At 37.6% G+C, this 24,092-nt stretch overlaps 1 protein-coding gene across 1 annotated transcript in view; it reads right to left on the minus strand.

The window, feature by feature from the left end:
• Window positions 1-456: 456 nt before the first annotated feature.
• The window catches only part of VAMP7 (vesicle associated membrane protein 7), a 74,409-nt gene continuing 50,773 nt past the window's right edge, over window positions 457-24,092 (minus strand). Inside the window, 4 exon segments of the mRNA XM_070462880.1 lie at window positions 457-2,232; window positions 2,235-2,264; window positions 2,267-2,364; window positions 5,929-6,025. Coding sequence (XP_070318981.1) covers window positions 2,102-2,232; window positions 2,235-2,264; window positions 2,267-2,364; window positions 5,929-6,025 — 356 coding nt within the window. The 3' untranslated portion in view covers window positions 457-2,101.

Genomic DNA, 24,092 nt, shown 5'->3' on the forward strand with positions numbered 1-24,092 from the left:
TTTTGTACATTTGATCTTTGCCATTCTATCTCTTTTTCTCTTTCCCTAAATCTGTTTTGCTATAACAAATTATTTGCTCTCACCCTTGTATGCCTTCCTTTGAGTCATCTATTTCAGAACCAGTCAGAGTTGAGTTGAAATGGATTACAATCCCTAGGGTTCTTTTGCTGTTCTGTCTCAACCATGGTCTCAGGATGATGGATGTAGAGGCTGTGTGGTCATTTCATGATCTTTTTGTTGGTTACAGTATGGCCCACATATTTTTTTAACTTTTGTGTCTGTTGATTTTGAAGAAAATTTCATACACCTGAGACATTGCTATAGCTCTTTAAGGCTCCAGGTCACATTTTAAAATGCATTTTCATCACAAGTAAAACACTTTTGTTCTGCAAACTATGGCAAAATGTCATCAGAAGAAATTAGATTCCATGAAGAAATTCTCAAACAAGCAACTCATTGTATTACTCTTAAATTTTTATTAATGTCTTCAGTTTGTGCATCATTTAAAATAAGGTATGTGCTTCAAAAAGCATTCCTATACATAAATAGACCAAGAGATGGTTAAGGAATTTATCCCTGAAACATGCACATCATTTTTATTCAGGTGTGTATAAGAAAGGGAAATGAGCTTTCAGTCTTTTTCGTTGAATTAAAGACATTTTGAAATTAAGAACGCCAAATGTTTTCATGGAACAAATGCTTTCCAATACAAAATGCTAATGGAATGAAAATACATTAGTGTTGATCAAGAGAACTGAAAAAACATTTCCATTATACATGATCACAAGGAAAAGGGTTCCAGTGGGTTGAAAACATTATGTCAAATAAAGGAATCAGCATGAACTGAAAGGTTTAGATGGAAGAACAGGTAGCAGGATCCAGATTATGTGACATATATATATATATATATATATATATATATATATATATATATTCAAGGCACATGACTAGGCTAAACAGGTGGCTAGGTTTCATAGACAAATTTGTTCTTTCATTGGGAAAACAGTCAAATGTAATATAATTTCCATTTACTGGCCTTTATTGAGAAATAAATGCAATTAGATCTACAGAGCAAATGTTGTCCTTTCAGATACACACCAAAAGTACACACTAGCTAACAGATGCCAGAGTAGCCAAAGCAGTATGATTACATTCCAGTTTTTTTCACACTGCAGTTACATGGATGTTAGCTAAAATGTCTTTACATTGTTTCTAGATATCATACTGTCTACTCTTAAGTTACACAAAAAATAATCTTCAAAACTAGGCAGGTTAAAGAACTTACTAAACCACAAAGGATGTTCAAACTATTGTTCAACACCAGTTAAACCCAAACCCCGGAACTGATCATTGATTATATTCAGCCTGGGCTTTTCCCAGGCTGAAAAAGTTCTCCTGCACTACCTCCCTTCATAAAGCGAAAATGTTAACACGTTGGCTATGGTTCTCTTCTTTTTCTTTGGTGAATCAGAGGAATGCGCCTACTCAAGCCCTCTATTGCCCATTCTATTATCTATACAATTGCCCTAAACATCCACCAAAGGAAAAGGAATATATAATAAACCCTAGCCTTCAACAATATTTAAACCACCATCTTCTGAAATCAACTGCAACAGGGAAAGAGAGGATATCAAGCTTTGTGAAGTTTGTGAATGATCAAAACTCTCTTCCTAAAAGTTAGTAATATGGAGATAAGGATAATTCTGTGTGCTTCTAACAGGCTAGCAAAACATTCCCCTTCTGACTGAGATAAACTGTTTAATATCAATATTTTACCTGCTTGGGTTCCTTGAAACACCAATAATTGCATTACAATTCCCCAAATAACAACAATTCTCCATGAACATTGTTTTCAAGCACCTAAAACCCTTCAAAATCAAAAGACATTGAGACAAGCTGTTAGCAACACTATCAGTCTTTTCAACTTTTGTGTGCACAAAGGTCATCCAAATTTTAGCCAACAGCTCATAAGACAGGTGGTTTCTACCTTGGTGATAGCTTTGTGCAATTACAAACAAAATGTTTCTGCAAGTAGATGACACTAGTTTACAAACCAAAGAAACACAATGCTTTTTTTAAGGCTACTGCTACAATAAATGGTTCAGTCTGAAGTGCAATAAAATAAACAGGTTGACAGGACAAAGATAAATCTGGAGGTGTGGAACAAGATTTTTAAAAAAGAAAGAAAGAAGAAGGGTGAAGCGGCCAGCAGACACCATCTCTCAGTATTAAAAGGCCTGAATCACACAGATTGCTTTTAACTCTTGGTCTCTCATATCCTTGGTTAGTGATAACTTTATTTCTTCACACAGCTTGGCCTTGTAAATCCACCACAGGGAGGTGACAAAACAAATAGATGAATACCTAGGTGTGGGGGAGAAGGCAATTTTATTTTCTTGAATCTATCACAGGCTCCTAAATAATATATAAAGGCAAGACCAATGAACAAATTTTGGTTCCATCAGAGTAGCAGTGGTATAATAATACAACACACGAATCAAGTATTTTCAAAGATAGTAGTAGAATTAAAATGATCTTTTCTGATATACATCCACTTGAATTCCACTGTTTTTTTTTTTTATTGGTAAACAAAGCAGTGTGGTTGTTTCTCTTCACTGGGAAGTGAGCAGACTAAGAACTATATAAGCCACTCTACTGATAACATCATTGTCATAAGAGTCACAAATTAACATAATTCCCTTGAGGTACAATTTTGTATTAAGTACATTTTTAGATTTTGCACATGGATTTATTTTTCATTATTAGGGTGATTAAAAATAATAAAAAGCGTGAGTAGACTCTATATCTATACCACCTATGAGCAAGAATGTTGCCATGAACCTCTCAGTGGATGACACTAATTGTACTTATTCAATTGTAAGTAACACAGCAAAAATACAAGTCCTATAAAGATGTATTCACTTTTTAATTATGATATTATAATTGTAAATTATGCTATTTTAATGGTATATGCTTGCTCACATTACTATATTCCAAAAATAGGTTTACTATCAAATTTAGGTTCACTGCATTGTCAGTCATTTTGTTTTGATTTAAATTATAACCTTCTAAGATCTTTAAGTAACTGATTTCATTACTTACATGCTTAGAAAAAAATATGGATTTTTTTTCTCTACAAATGTTGGGGAAAATTATGGTTATTAATGAATACAGTAAAGTGCTCAAATTACATTCACACACACGGATATTCCAACTTGATATAAAGCTGACATTTGCCACAGCTAAAATATAAGGATTTTTAAAGCTGAAGTGCAATACTTGAGGTGATAGCACTTTTTGTCAAAGAGGTGGCAAGGTCCTCCAAATGTAACAAGTAATCAACAAAAATAATCAGTAATCGATTAAAATAATCTGAAATGTAACAACTATCTACTTTAATAACTCAATCTAAATTCCTAGATCACGGAAGGAAGAGGAAGCTAAGCTGAGAAGTCAAGAATGTGCCAGCCTTGGATACCATGGATCCTGAACAAGAAGACACGCAAGGCGATAGCACAATTTCTAGGATAACATGAATAGATGGGGCTGCCCTTCTCGTTTAGGCAGGTCCAGCTGTCTAAGTCGGAAAGACCTTCAATAGAGGTCAAGGAGAATGGGAGTTGAGTCAGAGATACCTGCTCAGAGTTACCTTTGAGCCTCCGTAAATGACAAGAGGATGAGGAGGAAATGCTGCTTTGCCCAGACACCAACTACCCCCAAAGGAAACCGTTCCTCCCAAACTCCTTCGAGCAGCAGTTCTGGAGCTTTTGGTTCAGGACTTCTTTACCCTCTTAAAAATGAAGACTCCAGAGAGCTCCTGTTTAGAGTGGTTTATAACTACCAACCCCTGGAGAAGGGAATGGCAATCCACTGCAGTATTCTTGCCTGGAGAATTCCATGGACAGAGGAACCTGGTGGGCTACAGTCCATGGGGTCACAAAAACTTGGACACGGCTGATTAACTCACACACACACACACAACTATCAATACTTACTATATTATAAATAAAATTTTTAAATATACCTATTTCACATAAACATAACTAACTACATTTCAGGGAAGTCTATTTTGTATGTCAACTTCGGGAGGCTACAATGAACTGTTACCCAAACACACACTAATCTAGGTGTTGCTGTATTCTGTAGATGTGATTCAAGCTCATAATCACTTGACTTTAAGTAACTGGGCTTCTCCGGTGGCTCAGAAGGTAGAGTCTGCCTGCAGTGCAGGAGACCTGGGTTGACCCCATGGGCTGGGAAGATCCCCTGCAGAAGGAAATGGCAACCCACCCAGTATTCTTGCCTGGAAAATCCCATGGACAGAGGAGCCTGGCAGGCTACCGTCCATGGGGTCACAGTGGGACCCAACTGAGCACCTTCACAACAACCTGCTCTATGGATTTTGGACTTGCCTAGCCAGCTCCTGCCATTGCATAAACTAATTCCCTGTGATATATCTTTTAATATATATTCAAAAAATTCAAGAAGAGAGATTATCTGTTAACAAGTATAAAAGTTCCATGAAAAAATGTTAAAATATAATAAGCATCCCTAGAAATTTAAAACATGGCTTCCCTTGTGGCTCAGTTGGTAAAGAATCCACCTGCAATGTGGGACACCTGGGTTTGATCCCTGGAGAAGGGAAAGGCTACCCACTCCAGTATTCTGGCCTGGAGAATTCCATGGACTGTATAGTCCATGGGGTTGCAAAGAGTTGGACACAACTGAGCAACTTTCACTTCACTTACAAAAATAAACATTTTAAAATTAATCAATTAATTTTTTAAATGAAGACCTGGATAGCAGAATGAACAGAGCTGGAAGAGTTAGCTGAATGATTCATCCAGAATGTGATACAAGAAAGGAGCTTAAACATATTAAAAAGGCTACCAAACATGCAGGATAGTTCAAAGTGATCCAATATCTGTTTGTATTAGAGTTCCAAAAGGAGAACAGCATATATAGACTATATTCACGCACAAGAGAACTACTGCATTATAGTAAGTAAATACTAGGAAATGGAACTCACCATGCATTAAAAAGTACTTCTTAGTACTTATTCCAGAAATTAAAGAAAAGTTAATTATTACTGCTTTCATTAATGTCATTCAATATATTAATAGTAAATGTAGTTTTATTATCAATTCATTGGGTGGAGAAAGCCTATTCCTGATTAAAAACAAACACTTTTAGTACTCTAGAAATAAAAGGTTCTTTCACTTCACAATGAAAGTTTAATATGAATTCATAGTAAATATCACTCATAAATATTAGAAGCATTCCAATTAAAACCAGGAACTAAATAAAAATTCTCAGTGATACTGTAATTATTCAACACCGCTAGTAAATATGTGATAAGGTCAAGATTATTAACAGACAGCATTAATCTAATTAATTAACCTGAGATAATTAACCTACAGCAGGAGTCAGTAAACTATAGCCTTCACCTGTGAGCTAAGAATGGTTTTTATAATTTTCAACATTAAAAAAAAAAAGAATATGTGACACAGACAGTATGTGACCTGCAAAGCCTGGACCTCACAGAACATTTGCTGACTCCTGATCTACAGCACACAGAGAATCAACTGACAAACTATTACAACTGATAAAACTTATACAAGGTTGCCAGAAACAAAAAGAGGAATTAGAAAAGAAAAAACAGAAACAAATAGATAACAGAATTAACTAGAAAGTAGAGAATATGGACTCAACTAGAAAATGTAATTTGAAAAGAATCCCATTTTAATAGTGAGAAAACCATGAAATAACCAGGAATATCATAGTAACCTCAGAGGAAAGTAAATGCCTAGTCATACATTTTGGCATTAAAAGTTATGCGTAGCTCATTTCAGAGTGCTAATCAATGAGAAGGAATTCCAACACCTAATTTCTTAGAGACTGAAAGATAAAATCACTAAAGGACAAAACTTACAACTGATATGATGATGATGATGATAGTGAGCTTGAGATTCTTCATGCACATGGCTCGGGCAAGATTTCTGCTGGTTGTTTTGAAGGTGACAGACTAGAAAAAAAAAAAGCATGAATTGTTTGATCCCTGGCAATGACTACATGACGGATTTGCAATAATACCTGCAAAATTTTTACTTTCAATAATTCTGTCCCAACATTCTTTACACCTTCCCTCTCTTCACATGTAGACTGGCCACTTGTAATCTCTAGTTTCCCAAAGCAGGACTCTGCCATATATATGGTAAGCTGTAAGCCCATTGTGAAGGGTTCCCTCCTTTTTCTTCTGCACTGTAGCAGTGCATGTAACAATGACCACTAGAAGTAGTTCTCCCTACTAGCAGAAAAGCCTTTTTCTCTTTATGCTTCCAATAAGAAAGTTTCTTTATGAGCCAGTTGGCTGGAAACACATTTGCCTATTCTGCCCCATTTAATCCTGCTATTGTGAAGCATAAGAACTGTTTAATTCCCACAGGAATTAAATATGTATTTACTCATATCAGGGCCCAAACCCAAAGAACTTCACTCCTTCAGTTATCCATTTTCTTTTGCAGCATCAATTTCTCAATATATACCGAACCATTCCCACCAGAGCAAATGCAGTTTCAAACAAACAATAATCACTAATAGTTCAGAAGTTCCACTCCTAGATATATACCCAACAGAGAGGTATGTACAAGTTCAGCTAAAGACATATATAGAAATGCTTCCAACTGCATTATTTGTTTAATTTCAAAACTGGAAACAACCCAAATGCCTACCAACTGTATTGTAAAGAATTTAACCTTGCCTGAAAAGGGATCTGACCTTTGCCCTCAGCTCCTGATAGACAACCTTTTCTTGCTTTTGAGCCATGGGCCCGTCAAATGGTAACTAGTTCAGTGCAGGGACTAGTCACTCCAGGAAGACCAACTATATGATTTAGGATAGGGGTTTAGGTCAGACCTAGAGGAGTTTAGACTGGAGACTGAGATTAAGCAAGTAGGCAATCATAAATCGATCATGCTTATGTAATGAAATTGCAATGAAAAATGAAACAACAAAGTCCTACTGTGGCACAGGGAACTATATTCAATAATTAAACCACAATGGAAAAGGATATGGAAAAGAACACATGTATATATACATATATGTATAACTGAATCACTTTGCTGTATACCAGAAACTAACATAACATTGTTAAACCAACTATGCTCCAATAAAAAACAACAACGAAACTGAGCAATGAAGCCTGGGCAAGCTTCCATGTTGTACAATACCCTGCATATGTTGTGAAATAAATTTATTTGATGGCAAGATAGGAAAAATTTAAACATAAAACATTTTCTCAATCCTTTGGCTTCTTCCCTTCTCTCACTGTGCATTGTATATCTGCATTAGGCATCGACCAAATCTTCCCCATCAGCAAAATACCTGCTCAACCATAAAGACCAACATTCTACCAGCACCAACAAGACAACTTAAAGATAACATTCTTTCTTAATCTTGTAAGGGGCCACAATCTGGATTGTGTAAACTGTCAATAATACGTCATTTAATGTCCAGCCCTGTCTCAAAAAAACTTATAGAACTGTGCCTTGACTTCCAGTGGGTGGAACAGTTCTCAGAACTTTCTGAGATGCTGTTCCCAGATTATAATCCTCAAATTTGGCTCGAATAAAATTTTCAATTTCTTTGATCAACATATTTTTCTGTTGACAATGTCACCACACATCTATGCTGGGAGAGTAACAAGCCCACAGGGAGAGAACAACAGAAACTCTGGTTTTGGTACCTCCCCTGAACTCCACCCCAATGTGCTTCTGCTCTTGGTTGAGCTTAATCTGTAACATTTGCCTGTAAAAAACCATAACTGTAGGAATAATAGTTTTCACAAAGACCTTCTAGTGACTTATCAAACCTGAGAGTGGTTTGGGGAATTAACAAACCTGCACTTGGTGTCAGAATTGAGGGCTGTTTGGGGACTGTGACCTCTAAACTGCTTATAGCTGGTGAACTTCTCAGTTGCCTCAACTCTTTAGAATTACTCACAAACAAAGTCACAATAAAGAATTCAAGGAGGAGGAAGATAATATGAAGAAGTAGTAATAGTGAGCAATGAGCTTCCCTGATGGCTCAGTCAGGAAAGTATCTGCCTGCAATGCAGGAGACGCAAGAGATATGGGTTTGATCCCTGGGTCAGGAAGATCCCCTAGAGGAGGAAATGGCAACCCACTCTAGTATTCTTGTGTGGAGAATCCCACAGACAGAGGAGCCTGGCAGGCTACAGACCACGGGGTCACAGAGTTGGACACAACTTAGTGACTACACCACCACCAGTGAGCAATAAAACTAATATAGTTAAGCAATTCAACGGATTGAAGATTTCTCCACAAGTCTCAGGTTAATATCTGAACACTAATAAATCACCTACTTAAAACCAGTTCAACTAAACAGAACAATTGTTATGCCTTACCAAAGCTTTCCACGGAGACAGGTAGGGGTGGGTATAAATAGAAAAGAACAAGAATATGTTAAAAAAGAAAAAAAAAACCTGTGAAAATGACAAGGGCAAGCTGGCAAGCCTATGGCCTATCCACTCCATGTTGATGATTTCATTAGCAGCTGATGATGCCCTAAAATTGGGCGAAGGACTTGACTAATTTCTCCAAAGAAGATACACCAATAGCCAATAAGCACATAGCTTCCCTGGTGGTTCAGATGGTAAAGAATCTGCCTGCAATGCAGTGACCCAGGAAGATCACTGGAGTTAGGAAGATCCCCTGGAGAAGGGAATGACTATCTACTCCAGTATTCAAATTGGGCAAGAAGTATGTGAAGGTCGTATATTGTCACCCTGCTTCTTTAACTTGTATGCAGAGTACATCATGCAAAATGTGAGGCTAAATGAATCACAAGCTGGAATCAAAACTGCTGGGGGAAATATCAATAACCTCAGATATGTAGATGATACTACTCTAATGGCAGAAAGTGAAGAGGAACTAAAGAGCCTCCCTTGATGAGGGTGAAAGAGGAGAGTGAAAAGGCTGGCTTAAAACTCAACATTCAAAAAACTAAGATCATGGCATCTGGTCCCATCACTTCATGGCAAATATTAGCCTGGTGAAAAAGTAACTGCAGTTTCAGACTGTGAATTTTAAATCATTATAACTAGGCTCAAACACATCTTTATTAATCAAAATAGGAACCATTACAATCAACACATTTTTGCCATGAGAAATAAGTTTGTTTATTCCTGTAGCATAAAAATCTGTGCTTTGGGATTTGATGAACTCTTGGAAAGCATTTTCTGCCTCCTGCTGGTTGTGGAAGCATTTTCCCTGCAAAAAGTTGTTGAGATGCTTGAAGAAGTGGTAGTCAGTTGATGAGAGGTCAGGTGTTGAATATCACTGATGAGGCAAAGCTTCGTAGCCCAGTTGATTCAATTTTTGAAACACTGATTGTGTGGCGTGCGGTTGGGCATTGTCATAAAGAAGAACCAGGCCCATCCTGTTGACCAATGCCGGGTGCAAGAGTTGCCAATTTTAGTGTATCTCATCGATTTGCTGAGCATACTTCTCAGATGTAATGGTTTTCTTGGGATTCAGAAAGCTGTAGTGGATCAGACAGGCAGCAGACCACCAAACAGTGACCATGACTTTTTTTTTTGGTGCAAGTTTGGCTTTGGGAAGTGCTTTGGAGCTTATTCTCTGGTCCAACCACTGAGCTGGTCATCACCAGTTGTTGTATAAATCCACTTTTCATTGCATGTCACAATCCAATCAAGAAATGGTTCATTGTTGTTGTACAGAATAAGAGAAGATGACACTTAAAAACAGTGATTTTTTTGATTTATGGGCAGTTCATGAGACACTTACTTATCAAGCTTTTTCACCTTTCCAATTTGCCTCAAATGCCAAATGACCATAGAATGGTTGATGCTGAGTTCTTGGGCAACCTCTTGTGGTGTTTTAAGAGCACCAGCTTCAACAATGCTCTCAATTGGTCATTGTCAACCTTCCGATGGCCAGCCACTGTGCTCCTCATCTTCAAGGCTCTTGTCTCCTTTGCAAAACTTCTTGAACCACCACTGCACTGTATGTTCATTAGCAGTTCCTGGGCCAAATGCATTGTTGATGTTGTGAGTTGTCTCTGCTGCTTTATGACCCATTTTGAACTTGAATAAGAAAATTGCTCGAATTTGCTTTTTGTCTAACATCATTTCCCTAGTCTAAAATAAATATAAAATAAATAGCAAGTAATAAGTCATTAGCAAAAAAAAAATAAAGCAAGAAATGTGCATTAAAATGATGTATAACATAACCACATTTACTTAAGAATGTATTCAATATCAAACAGCAAAGTTCAACAATGCAAAACCACAATTACTTTTGCACCAACCTACTAGAAGGGGAAAAAGTGGAAACAGTGACAGATTTTATTTTCTTGGGCTCTAAAATCACTGCGGATGGTGACTGCAGCCATGAAATTAAAAGAGACTTGCTCCTTGGAAGGAAAGCTATGACAAATCTAGACAGCATATTAAAAAGCAGAGACATCACTTTGCTGACAAAGGTTTGTATAGTCAAAGCTATGGTTTTTCCAGTAGTCAGGTATGGGCGTGAGAGTTGAGCCATAAAGAAGGCGGACTGCCAAAGAACTAATGCTTTCAAATTGTGGTGCTGGAGAAGACTCTTGAGAGTCCCTTGGACTGCAAGGAGATCAAATCAGTCCATCCTAAAGGAAATCAGTCCTGAATATTCATTGGAAAGACTGATGCTGAAGCTGAAGCTCCAATACTTTGACTACCTGATGCAAAGAGCCAACTCATTGGAAAAGACCCTGATGCTAGGAAAGATTGAAGGCAAAAGGAGAAGGGGGTGACAGAGGATGAGATGGTTGGATGGCATCATGACTCAATGGACATGAGTTTGAGCAAACTCTGGGAGATAGTGAAGGACAGGGAAGCCTGGCATGCTGCAGTCCATGGGGTCTCAAAGAGTCAGACACGACTTAGTGACTGAACAAAAACAAAAAGCACATGGCAAGATGATTAACATCACTAGTCATTGTTGTTGTTTCAGTTGCAAAATCCTGTCTGACTCTTTGTGACCCCATGAACTGTAGCCTGCCAGGCTCCTCTGTCCATGGGATTTCCCAGGCAAGAATACTAGAGTGGGTTGCCATTTCCTTCTCCAAGGGATCTTCCCAACCCAGGGATCAAACCTGTGTCTCCTGCATTGCAGGTGGATTCTTTACTGCTGAGCCACCAGGGGAAGCCCCATTAGTTATTAGGGAAATGAAAATCAAAACCACAATGATACCACTTCATACCAATGAGCATGACTATAACAAAAATATGGAAAATAACAAGTGTTGGTGAAGATGTGGAAAAACTTGTATCCTTGTACATTGATAGCAGGACTATAAAATGGTGCAGCAGTTAAGAAAAAAATGTTTGGTAGTCCCTCAGAAAGTTAAATACAGGATTATCATATGATCCAACAATTCCACTCCTCCATAAATACCCAAAGTAACTGAAAGCAGGGACTTGAATGAATACTTGTAATGCCAGTGTTCATAGAAGCATTATTCACAAGAGCCCAAAGATGGAAATAACTCAATGGTTAATCAACAGATGAATGGATTAAAAAAAAGTGGTATATCCATATGATGGAATATTATTCAGGCATAAAAAGAAATTAAATTCTGATACATGCAACAATACGAATGAAACTTGAAAATATGATGCTAAGTGAAATAAGTAAGGCACAAAAGGACAAATAACTATAGGATTCCAATTATAGGTACCTAGAAAAGGAAATTCATAGAGACAAAAAGTAGATAAGAGGTTATCAGGGGCTGAGGAGAGTAAGAATGGGAAGTAATTGGTTAACAGTTGCAGAATTTCTGTTTGGAACAATGACAAAGTTTTGTACATTGATAGCTATGATGGTTGCGCAACACTGTAAATGTAATTAATGTCACTGAATTATACACTAAAATAGTTAAAATGGGAAATTTATTATATATATTTCAAAATTAGAAAAATATAATATGCCAAAGCCCACTGAACTGTATACTTTAAATAGGTCAACTGTATGGTTTGCGGTTTATTTATAAATAAATAAATTTAAAAAGCTATTAAAAAATCAAGAGGTGATAAAATGAAACTATTTTTTAAATACTTGAATAAAAAAAATAAAAAAGAGGAACAAAGAAGACGAAGCAAATAAAAACCAAAGCACAACATAGCTTACTTAAACCCAACTCTCCCAATATTTACATTACATGTAAGTGGAATAAACATTTCAATTATAAGCACACTTTATATATTCAAGAACATAAAGGAAAGCTTGCAAATGTTTAAAGAGATAACACAAAAAAGATCCTTGTAGAGACAAAAAATACATAAAATGGGAGTAACAGATTATAAACTGCAGAAGAAAAAGACAAGTAAACTCAAAGACATAGTAACAGAAACTATCCTAAATGAAACACAGAAAGAAAAAAGACCAAAAAATAATGAACAGAGCATCAGTGAGCTGTGGGACCTTCAAATAGTTTAATGTAGATATAGTGAGACTACTAGAAGGAAAGACAGAAAAATATTCAAAGAAATAATAGCTGACTATTTTCATAATTTGATTAAAAACTACAAACTCATACTTCAACAAACCAAAAGCTAAAGAAACATGAAGAAAACTACACTAAAGTATATTATAATCAAATATCTTAAAACCAATGATAGAAAAATGTTAAAAGGACCCAGAGGGGAAAAAGACACATTATATATGTAAAAGCATCATTGGAATTTTTGTCAGAAACAACATAAAAGACAGCAATGAAATATCCTTAAAATATTGAATGAAAAAATTAATGCAAAATTCTGTTCTGTGAAAATACCTTTTAAAAAAAGGAAATGAAAGACTTCAGATATACAAATACTGAAAGAATTCATTATTAGCAGACCTACAATGCAAGAAATTTTGAAAGATGTCCTATAGGCAGAAAGGAAATATCACCAGACGGAAATCTGGACCTACAGAAAAGAATGAAGAGAGTTACCAGAAATATTAACTACATGGGTAAACAGAAATGATGTGTTTTTTTTAAACTATTTAAATCTCTTTAAAAGATAATCAACTGCTTAAACAAAGAAAACAACAGAAAGAGAAGGTGAGGGGAAGAAAGAATAGATGGTACAAACAGGAAACAAATAGTAACATGGTAGATTTTAAATCTTCCCACACAGAAAACTCCAGGCTGGGACTGCCTCACATTTGAATTCTTCCAAATAACTACGGAATAGATAATTTCAATAGTACTAGCACAAAAACTCTTTTGGAGGACAGAGAGATGCAGGTAACACTTTTCAACCTGTTTGTTGGGGCCAGCATATTTCTGATACCAAAGCCCACAAATAAAAGTAAATGACATACCAACATCCCTCATGAACAAAGATGCAAAATTCCTGAATAGGTCAATGGCAAATCCAGTAAGATATTATATAAAAAGGATAATGGATTATGACCTTGCAGGAATGCAAGGCTGGTTTAACATTCAGAAATAAATATTAATTTAGTAAGTTAAGTTCAATAATATTAACTGAATAAAAGAGAAAAACTATATAATTCTCTAAGTAGAGAAAAAATATTTGATAAAATTCATGAATAAAACTTTCAAATGAGGAACTGAAAGAACTTCTTTCATCTGATAGTGTACCTATAAAAAATCTACAACAACATAACTGAAAATAACTGAATCTTTCCCCACAAGATGTGCTCCATGCAAGAATGTCTATTCTTATGACTTGTCTTCACTATCATGTAGGTTCTAGTCAGTGTAATAAGACAAGGAAAAGAAATAGAAAGCAAGCATCTACCAAAAGGTTAGTAGAATAAGTGAATTTTGCAAAGTTGCAGGATATAAACCAGGTCAATATATAAAAATCAACTTCATTTCTATATATGAGAATAAATATTGGAAAACAAAATTTTAAATTTACAATAGTACACAAAACCATGAAATTCTCAAAGGTAAATTTCACAAAGTATGTGCAAGACTTGTATACAAAAAAGTAAAAAAAACACTGGTAAGAAAAATTAAAGAAATCCTATGCAAAGCAGAGATATGCCAGGTTTATGCATAGAAAGACTCAAAGCTGTCAAGATTCCCAAATTTCCCTAAATTGGCCTATTAAATGCAATCACAATCAAAGACACACTTTTTTAAAAAAAAAAGGATGGAAAATAACAAGCTTATTCTGAAACATAAATGGAAAGCAAAGGACCTAAAATGGTGAAGACAATCCTGCAGAAGAACATAGGGAAGGACTTAGGGAATTCTATAAAGCCACCGTTAGCAATACAGTGTGGTACTGGCATAAAGGCAGACAAACAGAACAATGGAACAAAATACAGAATACAGAATTAAAGCCCAAAGAGAAGAATGGATAAACAAACTGTGGTTGGTAGATTTATACAATGGAATATGTAGTACAAAAAATAAAAATAATAAATTATTACTGCACTCAACAACATGGATGAATCTCATAGGCATACTGGTGAGTGAAAGAGGTCAGACAGAAAAGAATATATAACATATGATTCCATTTTTCTATACATTCTAAGAACAGGAAAAAACACTATCTAGGGTGATGTAAGTCAGAAAAATGACCTCTGTTAGGGATTGTTAACTGGAAGAGGCATGAGGCAGCTTTCTGAGGTGTTGATGGTGTTTTATATCTTGATGTATGTCTTGATCTAGGTGGTGTTTGGGATTCCCTGGTGGCCCAGTCGGCAAAGAATCTGCCTGCAATGAGGGAGACCTGGGTTCTATCCCTGGGTTGGGAAGATCCTTGGAGAAGGGAAAGGCTACCTACTCCAGTATTCTGGCCTGGAGAATCCCCATGGACAGAGGAGACTGGTGGGCTGCAGTCCATGGGGTCACAAAGAGTCGGACATGACTGAGCAACTAAGCACAGCACAACAGAGGTGGTATTTACATGGGTGTGTTATTGTTTAGTCGCTAAGTTGTGTCTGACTCTTTTGCAACCCCATGAACTGACTGTAGCCTGCCAGGTTCTTCTGTCCATGAGATTTTCCAGGCAAGAGAACTGGAGTGCGTTGCCATTTCCTTCTCCAGGGGATCTTCCATACCCTGGGATCGAATTTGTGTTTCCTACATTGCGGGCGGATTCTTTATCACTGACCCACCTTTGAATCCTGCTCAGTTCAGTTCAGCTCAGTCACTCAGTCGTGTCCGATTATGACACCATGGACTGCAGCACACCAGGTTTCCCTGTCCATTACCAACTCCCAGAACTTATGCAAACTCATATCCACTGACTCGGTGGTGCCATCCAACCATCTCATCCTCTATCCTCCCTTTCTCCTGCCCTCAGTCTTTCCCAGCATCATGGTCTTTTCAAATGAGTCAGTTCTTCACATCAGGTGGCCAAAGTATTGGGGCTTCAGCTTCAGCATCAGTCCTTCCAGTGAACACCCAGGACTGATTTCCTTTAGGACTGACTGGATGGATCTCCTTGCAGTCCAACGGATTTTCAAGAGTCTTCTCCAACATCACAGTTCAAAGGCATCAATTCTTTGGCACTCAGCTTTCTTTATGGTCTAACTCTCACATCCATACATGACTACTGGGAAAACCATAGCTTTGACTAGACAGACCTTTGTCAGCAAAGTAATGTCTCTGCTTTTTAATATACTGTCTAGGTTGGTCATAGCTTTTCTTCCAAGGAGCAAGCATCTTTTAATTTCATGGCTGCAGTCACCATCTGCAGTGATTTTGGAGCCCAAGAAAATAAAGTCTGTCACTGTTTCCACTGTTCCCCATCTATTTGCCATGAAGTGATGGGACCAGATGCCATGATCTTAGTTTTCTGAATGTTGAGTTTTAAGCCAACTTTTTCACTCTCCTCTTTCACTTTCATCAAGAGGCTCTTTAGTTCTTCGCTTTCTGCCATAAGGGTGGTGTTATCTGCATATCTGAGGTTACTGATATTTCTTCCAGCAATCTTGATTCCAGCTTGTGCTTCATCCAGCCCAGCATTTCACATGATATACTCTGCATAGAAGTTAAATAAGCAGGGTGATGATATACAGCCTTGATGTACTCCTTTCCCAATTTTGAACCAGTCTGTTGTTCCATGTCCAGTTCTAACTGTTGCTTCTTGACCTGCATACAGATTTATTTGGAGGCAAGTCAGGTTGCCTGGTATTCCCATCCCTTGAAGAATTTTCCATAGTTTGTTGTGGTCTACACAGTCAAAGGCTTTGGTGTAGTCAGTAAAGCAGAAGTAGATGTTTTTCTGGAACTCTCTTGCTTTTTTGATGATCCAACGGATGTTGGCAATTTGATCTCTGGTTCCTCTGCCTTTTCTAAACCCAGCTTGAACATCTGGAAGTTCACGGTTCATGTACTGTTGAAGCCTAGCTTGGAGAATTTTGAGCATTACTTTACTAGTGTGTGAGATGAGTGCAATTGTGCAGTAGTTTGAACATTCTTTGGCATTGCCCTTCTTTGGAATTGAAGTGAAAACTGACCTTTTCTAGTCCTGTGGCCACTGCTGAGTTTTCCAAATTTGCTGGCATATTGAGTGCAGCACTTTCACAGCATCATCTTTTAGGATTTGAAATAGCTCAACTGGAATTCCATCACCATGTACAGTATGAACCCCATGAACAGTATGAGAACCCCATGAGCAGTATGAAAAGGGAAGTCTGTTACAGGGGTATAAGCGCATATATAAAAAATAACTGAGCTACACATTATTAATAGTATACTTGCTGTACTTTGCTGTATTTGTTATTCTTCCATAAAAAGAGGCAGCAGTTAGTTAATTAATACCTTTTTTTATTCTGGGTCATTTAATCAACAAACTTAAGAAGTGTTTTTTTTTTTTTTTTTGAAAAGTGCAGACTCTACTAGTACTGGTCAAACACAGGCCACTGGTTAAATAGGGTCATCTCCAGGGATTAAGGGGGCTTCCCAAGTGGCTCAGTGGTAAAGTATCTGCCTCACCAATGCAGGAGACACCAGTTTGATCCTTGGGTCAGGAAGATCTCCTGGAAAAGGAAATGGCAACCCACTCCAGTATTCTTCTCTGGGAAATCCCATGGACAGAGAAGCCTGGTGGGGCTATAGTCCATAGGGTCGCAAAGAATCAGACACAACTGGGTGACTAAATAATAACAACCAGGGATCAAGAATAACTAAGAGATGGACTGAGTGAGTGAGTGAGTGAGGGGTAGTCACTCAGTCGTGTCTGATGGACTGGAAATACCAAAAAATCTGCCAGCAGATTTACAATCAGATAACGTGTCTTCCCTCTTTGTCCCCAAGCAATGGTTTACAAAGTGACACATTATAGAACCCTGGTGTTTTGACTTCCTCTATGGTGCCACCCTTCCTTCAATTTCTACGTACTCTGGCTAAAGACCACACTATTCCCCTAAGACCCACTGTTAACAGATGTCCCTATAAAACTAACAATGAACCTTTAAATAGCTCTTACTATATATATGACACTGTGTTATGGACTTTGCATGCATTGTGTGCTTTAACTCTCAAAATACTATGAAAAAGCTACATCTCCATTTTATATACGATGATTGGAGGCAGAGAGAGGTTAAGTAACTTGCCTAAGGTCACACAACTAGCAAGTGGCAGAGATAGGATTCAGTCTCAGGCAACAGACTCTAGAGCTTGTGCTGTAAACCACTACAATTTACTATCAGTAAGAATGAACAAGATCACTCATTTATATCTGTTTCAAGGTGCAAACTACTATTCTTCATGCCAATTTGTAGATCCAAACTGTGACTGATCTCTGCCCTCCTTCTGTTCACTATCTATTCACTCTTTCTATATCTATCATCTTTCTTCAAAACTTTCATCTGCTAACCAAATGGAAAATGCAGAGACACACATTAACTGCAGGGAAAAGTCAAGCTCTCATGGTAAGCAAGAAAGTGACTTTACTGTCTGGTTTTCAGCATTCATCATGGGTCACAAGTGGCCTGTACTTTTGTTCTGTGTGTTATAAAATGTACACTTCTACGCAACTGAAGTGCTAAGTTATGTAGGCACCAATCCAAAGCTTTAAAAAAAAATGTTCTTTTATACTGAGTATATTTTCCAAACAAAAGCTTCCTTTATGGCTATTAATGAGTTGTGGATTTTTCTATGCCTCATTGTTATCCTCATCTTCACAAAGTAGTCATGTAATGGGGGTTAGAAAGGAAAAAAAAACTCCACTAAAGTATCGATTTTAAGACATTTCCCTATTATTTTAGCCATTAACCACAGTATCTCTACTTTACAATACTATCATATCCCATACTTACCGAATCCACAAGATTTTCTGTTTTATCTATTAACAATTCCAATCTTTCACCTCGCTGAGCTACCAGATCTGAAAATGTCGGGAAAAGAAAAAATATCATGTTTATATTACAAAATTGCTAATTCTGGCTTTAACACAAATCTGATTTTAATTACAGCTTGTATTTGTGACAACTCATATTTACTACAAAAGCACTTAAATCTTCAAGAAATAAAAGATTGTACTCAACTCTGGCAGACATAAGGGTTTCCCAGGTGGCTCAGTGGTAAAGAATCTGCCTGCCAAGCAGGAGATGCTGGTTTGATCCCTGGGTAGGGAAGATACCCTGGAGGAGGAAATGGCAACCCACTCCAGTTTCTTGCCTGGGAATCCCATGGACAAAGGAGCCTGGTGGGCTACAGTCCATAGAGTTGCAAAGAGTCAGACAAGACTAAGCAAAGGGGTGTACACATTAGACACAAACAGATAAATGAATGGGCATGATTGTGTTTCAGTGAAACTCTATGTAGAAAGACAGGCCAGATTTGATGCAAGAGCTGTAGTTTGCAAACACCTAAATGAAGGGTATGATCTGAGAGTAAAAACAAATAAGAGGTGGACATTTCCAGAATCACAGTGTGAGGTCCTGCCCAGAGTGTCTGTCCAATAAAACCATCACAACTGGTAAAAATTAGAAAAAAACAAAAACAATTCAAAGTCTGTGAAAACTGTGACTGTCCTAAGGGCATACAGCAAATGGAGAAACATTTATACAAGAAAATCAATGAACTCTCAGTGAGAACAGTGAGAGTCTCGGGCATTTGAGCCACGATCTACTTCATCCTTCAGTTCAGTGAAATGGCAGCTCTACTTCTGGCAAATAAAGCCTGGGAGCTCTCTTTTCCCTCAGGTCCCTTTCAAAAACTATGCTTTCTCCCCATGAGGGGCAACTCATCAACATTTCTCCTCCTACCTCACCCCAGCCCCAGGTTCGTGAGGCAGAAGCTCTATTCAAGCATGGCATGGATGGTAGGTGTGAGGGCTCCTCCCTCTACCAAGCCCCCCCAACACACAGGGCAGAAGCTCTTCCACAGGAGGCAGGACAAGAACTCTGGGCTGTGAGTGTCCCTGCCCTGACATAACTCATAGAGCAGAGGTTCCACACTGGAAGGAGGCAAGCCAAGAAGACCGGGTTTACCCAGCACTCCAATGGCAGAGCAAGGGTGTCACTCTAGGAGAAGCACTTCGCTGCCCGTATCCACAGCATGAGAGCAGTGGTTCATAGATTGTTCCCAAGGGGAAAGGCAGACTTAGGAACAGATCTTCCCTGAGAGTTCAGACTTTATTTGGAACAGAATATGGGCAGGTTCAAGCCTAAGGGTGCTGTCAAAAACAATGTTGTACACCCATGGCTGATTCATGTCAGTGTATGGCAAAAACCACTACAATACTGTAAAGTAATTAGCCTCCAATTAAAATAAATAAATTAATCAAACAACAAAAATTTAGAAAAAACAATGGAGATTTTGGATGTAAGCAATGACGATGAAGCTGGTAGCTTCATGAGAATAACAAGTTAAACTATGGGACAGCTGGAAGTTAACAGAGAGTATTTGGGGAAGAATCAGCTAAGAAGAACCCTCCTGAAGTCAAAACAAACACCTAAGACTAGCTGCAAAGACAAAGAAACACAAACCTAATTAGATCACTGGAGGAATTTATGTCTGGGGAACTGTGAGAAAAATAAAAATAGAGCAACTAGCCTGCAATTAGTGGAAGCTAACAGCTGGGTGAGATACTACTAAGGCAGGCTTAATAGTGAGATCAGGAAAAGAAACCAAGAGAGCTCTGCCATTCCAGGGTGACTGTGGGCATGCCCAAGGCTGTTCCCTCTGAGAAGTGACATTGGAGGCTGCACACTGTGGGAGAAACAGACTTCAAAGAAAAAGTCCAGCCAAGTGACTGCACAAGTAAACAACAAACCCTGGGAATTGGGAAATAGAGCCCAGAGTTGCTACATTATCTAAACTGTCCAATTTTTCAAAAAAAAATATGAGAGATGAAAAGAAACAGGGAAGTGTGATCCAGACATATAAAAAAGAACAGGCATGGGGGAGCTCAGCTGTTTCACTCAACAAGAGAATGAAATTAGAAATCAGTAACAGAAGAAAAACTTATGAGACGAAGTAAAAGCAGTGAATAGAAGGAAATTTATAGCAGCAAACACCTACATTAAAGAGAAAATGTTATAGACTGAACTGCATTCCTAAAAATTCATATAATGAAGCCCTAACCCCTAATTCAGAGATGGGGCTTTTGGGAAATCATTAGGTTTAGATAAGGTCATGCAGGATTATGATGAGGTTCATGTCCTTCCAAGAAAAGACACCAGAGAGCTTGTTCCCTGTTTTATTTCCAGCCATCTAAGGACACAGTGATAAGGCACAATCTGCAAGCTGGGAAGACAGTTCCCACCAGAACCCAACCATGCAGGCACCCTCATCTTGGATTTCCAGTTTCCAGAACTGTTGAGACAATCACTTTCTGTTGTTTAAGCTACCCAGTCTGTGGTACTTTTTATAGTACTCTAAGTTGACTAAGACAAAAGATCTCAAATTAATAACCTATCTTTTTACCTTAAGGAACTGGAACAAGAAGAGCAAACTAAATCCAAAGCTAAAAAGGAGAAGCAGATAATAAACATTAGAGCAGAAAAAATATCAGCAAAACAACAGAGAAATCAATGAAACCAAAAGTAGGCTTGAAAACATCAATAAAACTGACAAATATTTGCATAAACAGACCAAAAAACAAGAAAGAAAATTATCAAATTACTAAAATAATCACTATCAACTTCACAGAAATGAAAGGGATACTAAGAGAATACTATGAACAAGAGTATGTCAACACATTAGAAAAATGAAATGGATAAATCCCTAAGAAGACACAAACCACCTAAATAGACTCAAGAAGAAATAGAATATCTGAACAGAGCTACAACAAAGAAAGATATTCAATCTGTAATTCTTAAACTTTGCACAAACAGAAGTACAGGCACAGATGGCTTTAAGGGTGAATTCTACCAAACATTTCAAGAATTAATACCAATTTTCACAAATTTTTATAAAAATAGAAGAGGGAATACTCACAACTTATCCGATGAAGTCAGTAATAGTCTAGTATCAAAACCAGACAAAGATATTACAAGAAAATAATACATCAATGTATCTTATGAATATACATTAAAAAGCCCTCAGTTAAGCACTGGTAAAATGAATCCAGCAAGATAGAAAAACGATTATAAACCATGATGAAGTGGCATTTGTTTGAGAAATGCAAGGTTACTTTCATATTCAGAAATCAATGATTGCAATGTATTAATAAAATAAAGGACAATACAACATGAACATCTCAATAGATGCAAAAAGCACTTGGTAAAATCCAACACCTTTACATGATAACTCAACAAACAAGAAATAGAAGGAAATTTCCAGAATCTGATGAATGGCATCTATGAAAGAACCACAGCTAACATCATACATAACTGTGAAAGTCTTCCTAAGATTAAGAATAGGACAAGCATATCCACTGTTGCTGTTTTTATTCAACACTGTACCAGAGGTTCTAGTTAGGGCAATTAGACAGGAGAAAGAAATGAAAATTATCCAGATTGGAAAGGAAGAATTAAAACTATATTTTCCAATGGTATGATCCTGTACATATAAAATCATAAGGGACGATTAAGATAAATGAGTTCAACAAGGTTGTACAAGATCAAAATACAAAAAACCGACTGTATTGCTATACAAAAGCAATGATAAATCCAAGAATGAAAGAAAAATTCCATTTACAATAGCATAAAAAATGGAAACAAGGCAAGAAAGATGATGGAAGAGAAATATTATTAAAAAGAATTAATTCTGCTCATCAAAAACAGTAAGAAAGACTATTCAAGACTATTGCAACAGGGACTTCCCTGGCAGTTCTGTGGTTGAGTCTATGCTTCCAATGACGGTGCACTGGTTTGATCCCTGGTAGGGGAACTAAGATCCCACATACCATATGGTGCAGCAAATGAAAAAAAAAAAGAAAAGACTACTGCAATACAGGAGAGAGAGTGAGCTCAACTCTGAATATAACAAGGAAAAGTGGGGTGATGTCAGCAACATAGTGGCATAAGACATTCCTTCTTTTATCCCTCCTTTTAAGCAACTAATTAGACATCTATCCATGAACAAGAGCCCCTCTGTTAGAATTTTAGGGTCCAGCATCATATGCCAAGAGCCCTAGGAGGATTCTCATCCACCTATACATTGGTAACAGGCAGACAGACCATCACATGGGCTGTAGAATCAGCAGGACTGGTGATTTGCCCCAACCCTTGGTCAAGGTGGGGTTAGGGAAAATCTGAATAGTGCTGACTTGGGCAGGCACCCAAGGACAAAAGAGAATTTGTAGAAGTTCGGCCTTGCTGAGGGAGAGTACAGCATGCCACTTGAGCAAAACAAAACAAATTTGAGGCTGGATTTCCATGACTGTGGGGAGGGGGAATGGAGGCGATCAGGAAAGAAGCAGGTAAGAATATCAAACATTATCAAAGGATATGGTTCCTCATGATTGTGTTCAGGACTTCAGCAGAAAGTCCATTCACAAGTTTACGGGAAACCCTCACCCCATGATCCCTTCACCAGTCCCACAATCACCTGCAATGCCCAGGGTGCAAGACTCACACCTCTCCCCCCTTCTCCAGCTATCTCCTTATATATACTCCTGACATCAGTGGCAAGAGCAAGCTCCAATAAAAAGAGTGCTCTCAAAGTATCTGACCAGGGTCTGTGTGCAAGGGAGAAACCATAAACTTGAGTTGTAGTGCTATCTTCGGCAAAACAAAACAGATGTTTCTAGCAGACACCCTGGTGAGCTCTAAGACCAGAGAAGACACAAAAGCTTAAAAATTATGCCACAAGAAGGAGCAAGAAACATGGAGCTTGGTATGTCAACACAAAGTCAGAGAAAATCCCAGATATAACAGGATTTATGAATAGAATTTCCCACCTGAAGGGAACTAATAAAGATGTGAGGAGATGTCTGATACTTCTTATATGAAAGCAGTGACACAAAACTCCAAGGAAGATGAAGAATTAAGAAAACACATGACATCACCAAAAGATAATCATTCACCAATAACCAAAATCAAAGGCATGAAATTTTGTGATTTAGCTGATAAAGAACTCAAAATAGCAGTTTTGAAGAAACAAAGAGCAGCAAGAAAACACAGAAAGACAATTTAACAAAATAAGGAAAACAGTACATGAACAAAATCTGAAATTTAATGAAGAGATAGAAATCATGCAAAAGAACTAAACAAATCCTGGAGCTGAAGAATTCAATGAATGAGATGAAAAATGCAATAGAGAGCATCTATCTCAGAATAGACTGAGTGGAAGATAGAACAAATGAGCTAGAGGATAGGAAATCTGAAGTTAAAGGATAACAAAGAAAAAATAATGGAAACGGATCAAGAAAGCCTATGTGATCTATAGGATTCCATCAAGCATACACATATTAGAATAACTGGGGTTCCAGAGGGAAAAGAGAGGGATAAAAGGCAGAAAAGTAGCTGAGAACTTCCCAAACTTGAGAAGAGACTTGGACATCCAAATTCATGATGCTAATCACCCTTTTATCTTAATGCAAAAAGACTTTATTAAGATAAATCATAGTGATATTGTCAAAAAACAAAGATAAAGAGAAATCCTAAAAGCAGCCAGAGAAAAAGACTGTGACCTACAAAAGA

Source organism: Odocoileus virginianus, unplaced genomic scaffold (assembly GCF_023699985.2).
Source record: "Odocoileus virginianus isolate 20LAN1187 ecotype Illinois unplaced genomic scaffold, Ovbor_1.2 Unplaced_Scaffold_16, whole genome shotgun sequence".
Classification (NCBI taxonomy): domain Eukaryota; kingdom Metazoa; phylum Chordata; class Mammalia; order Artiodactyla; family Cervidae; genus Odocoileus; species Odocoileus virginianus.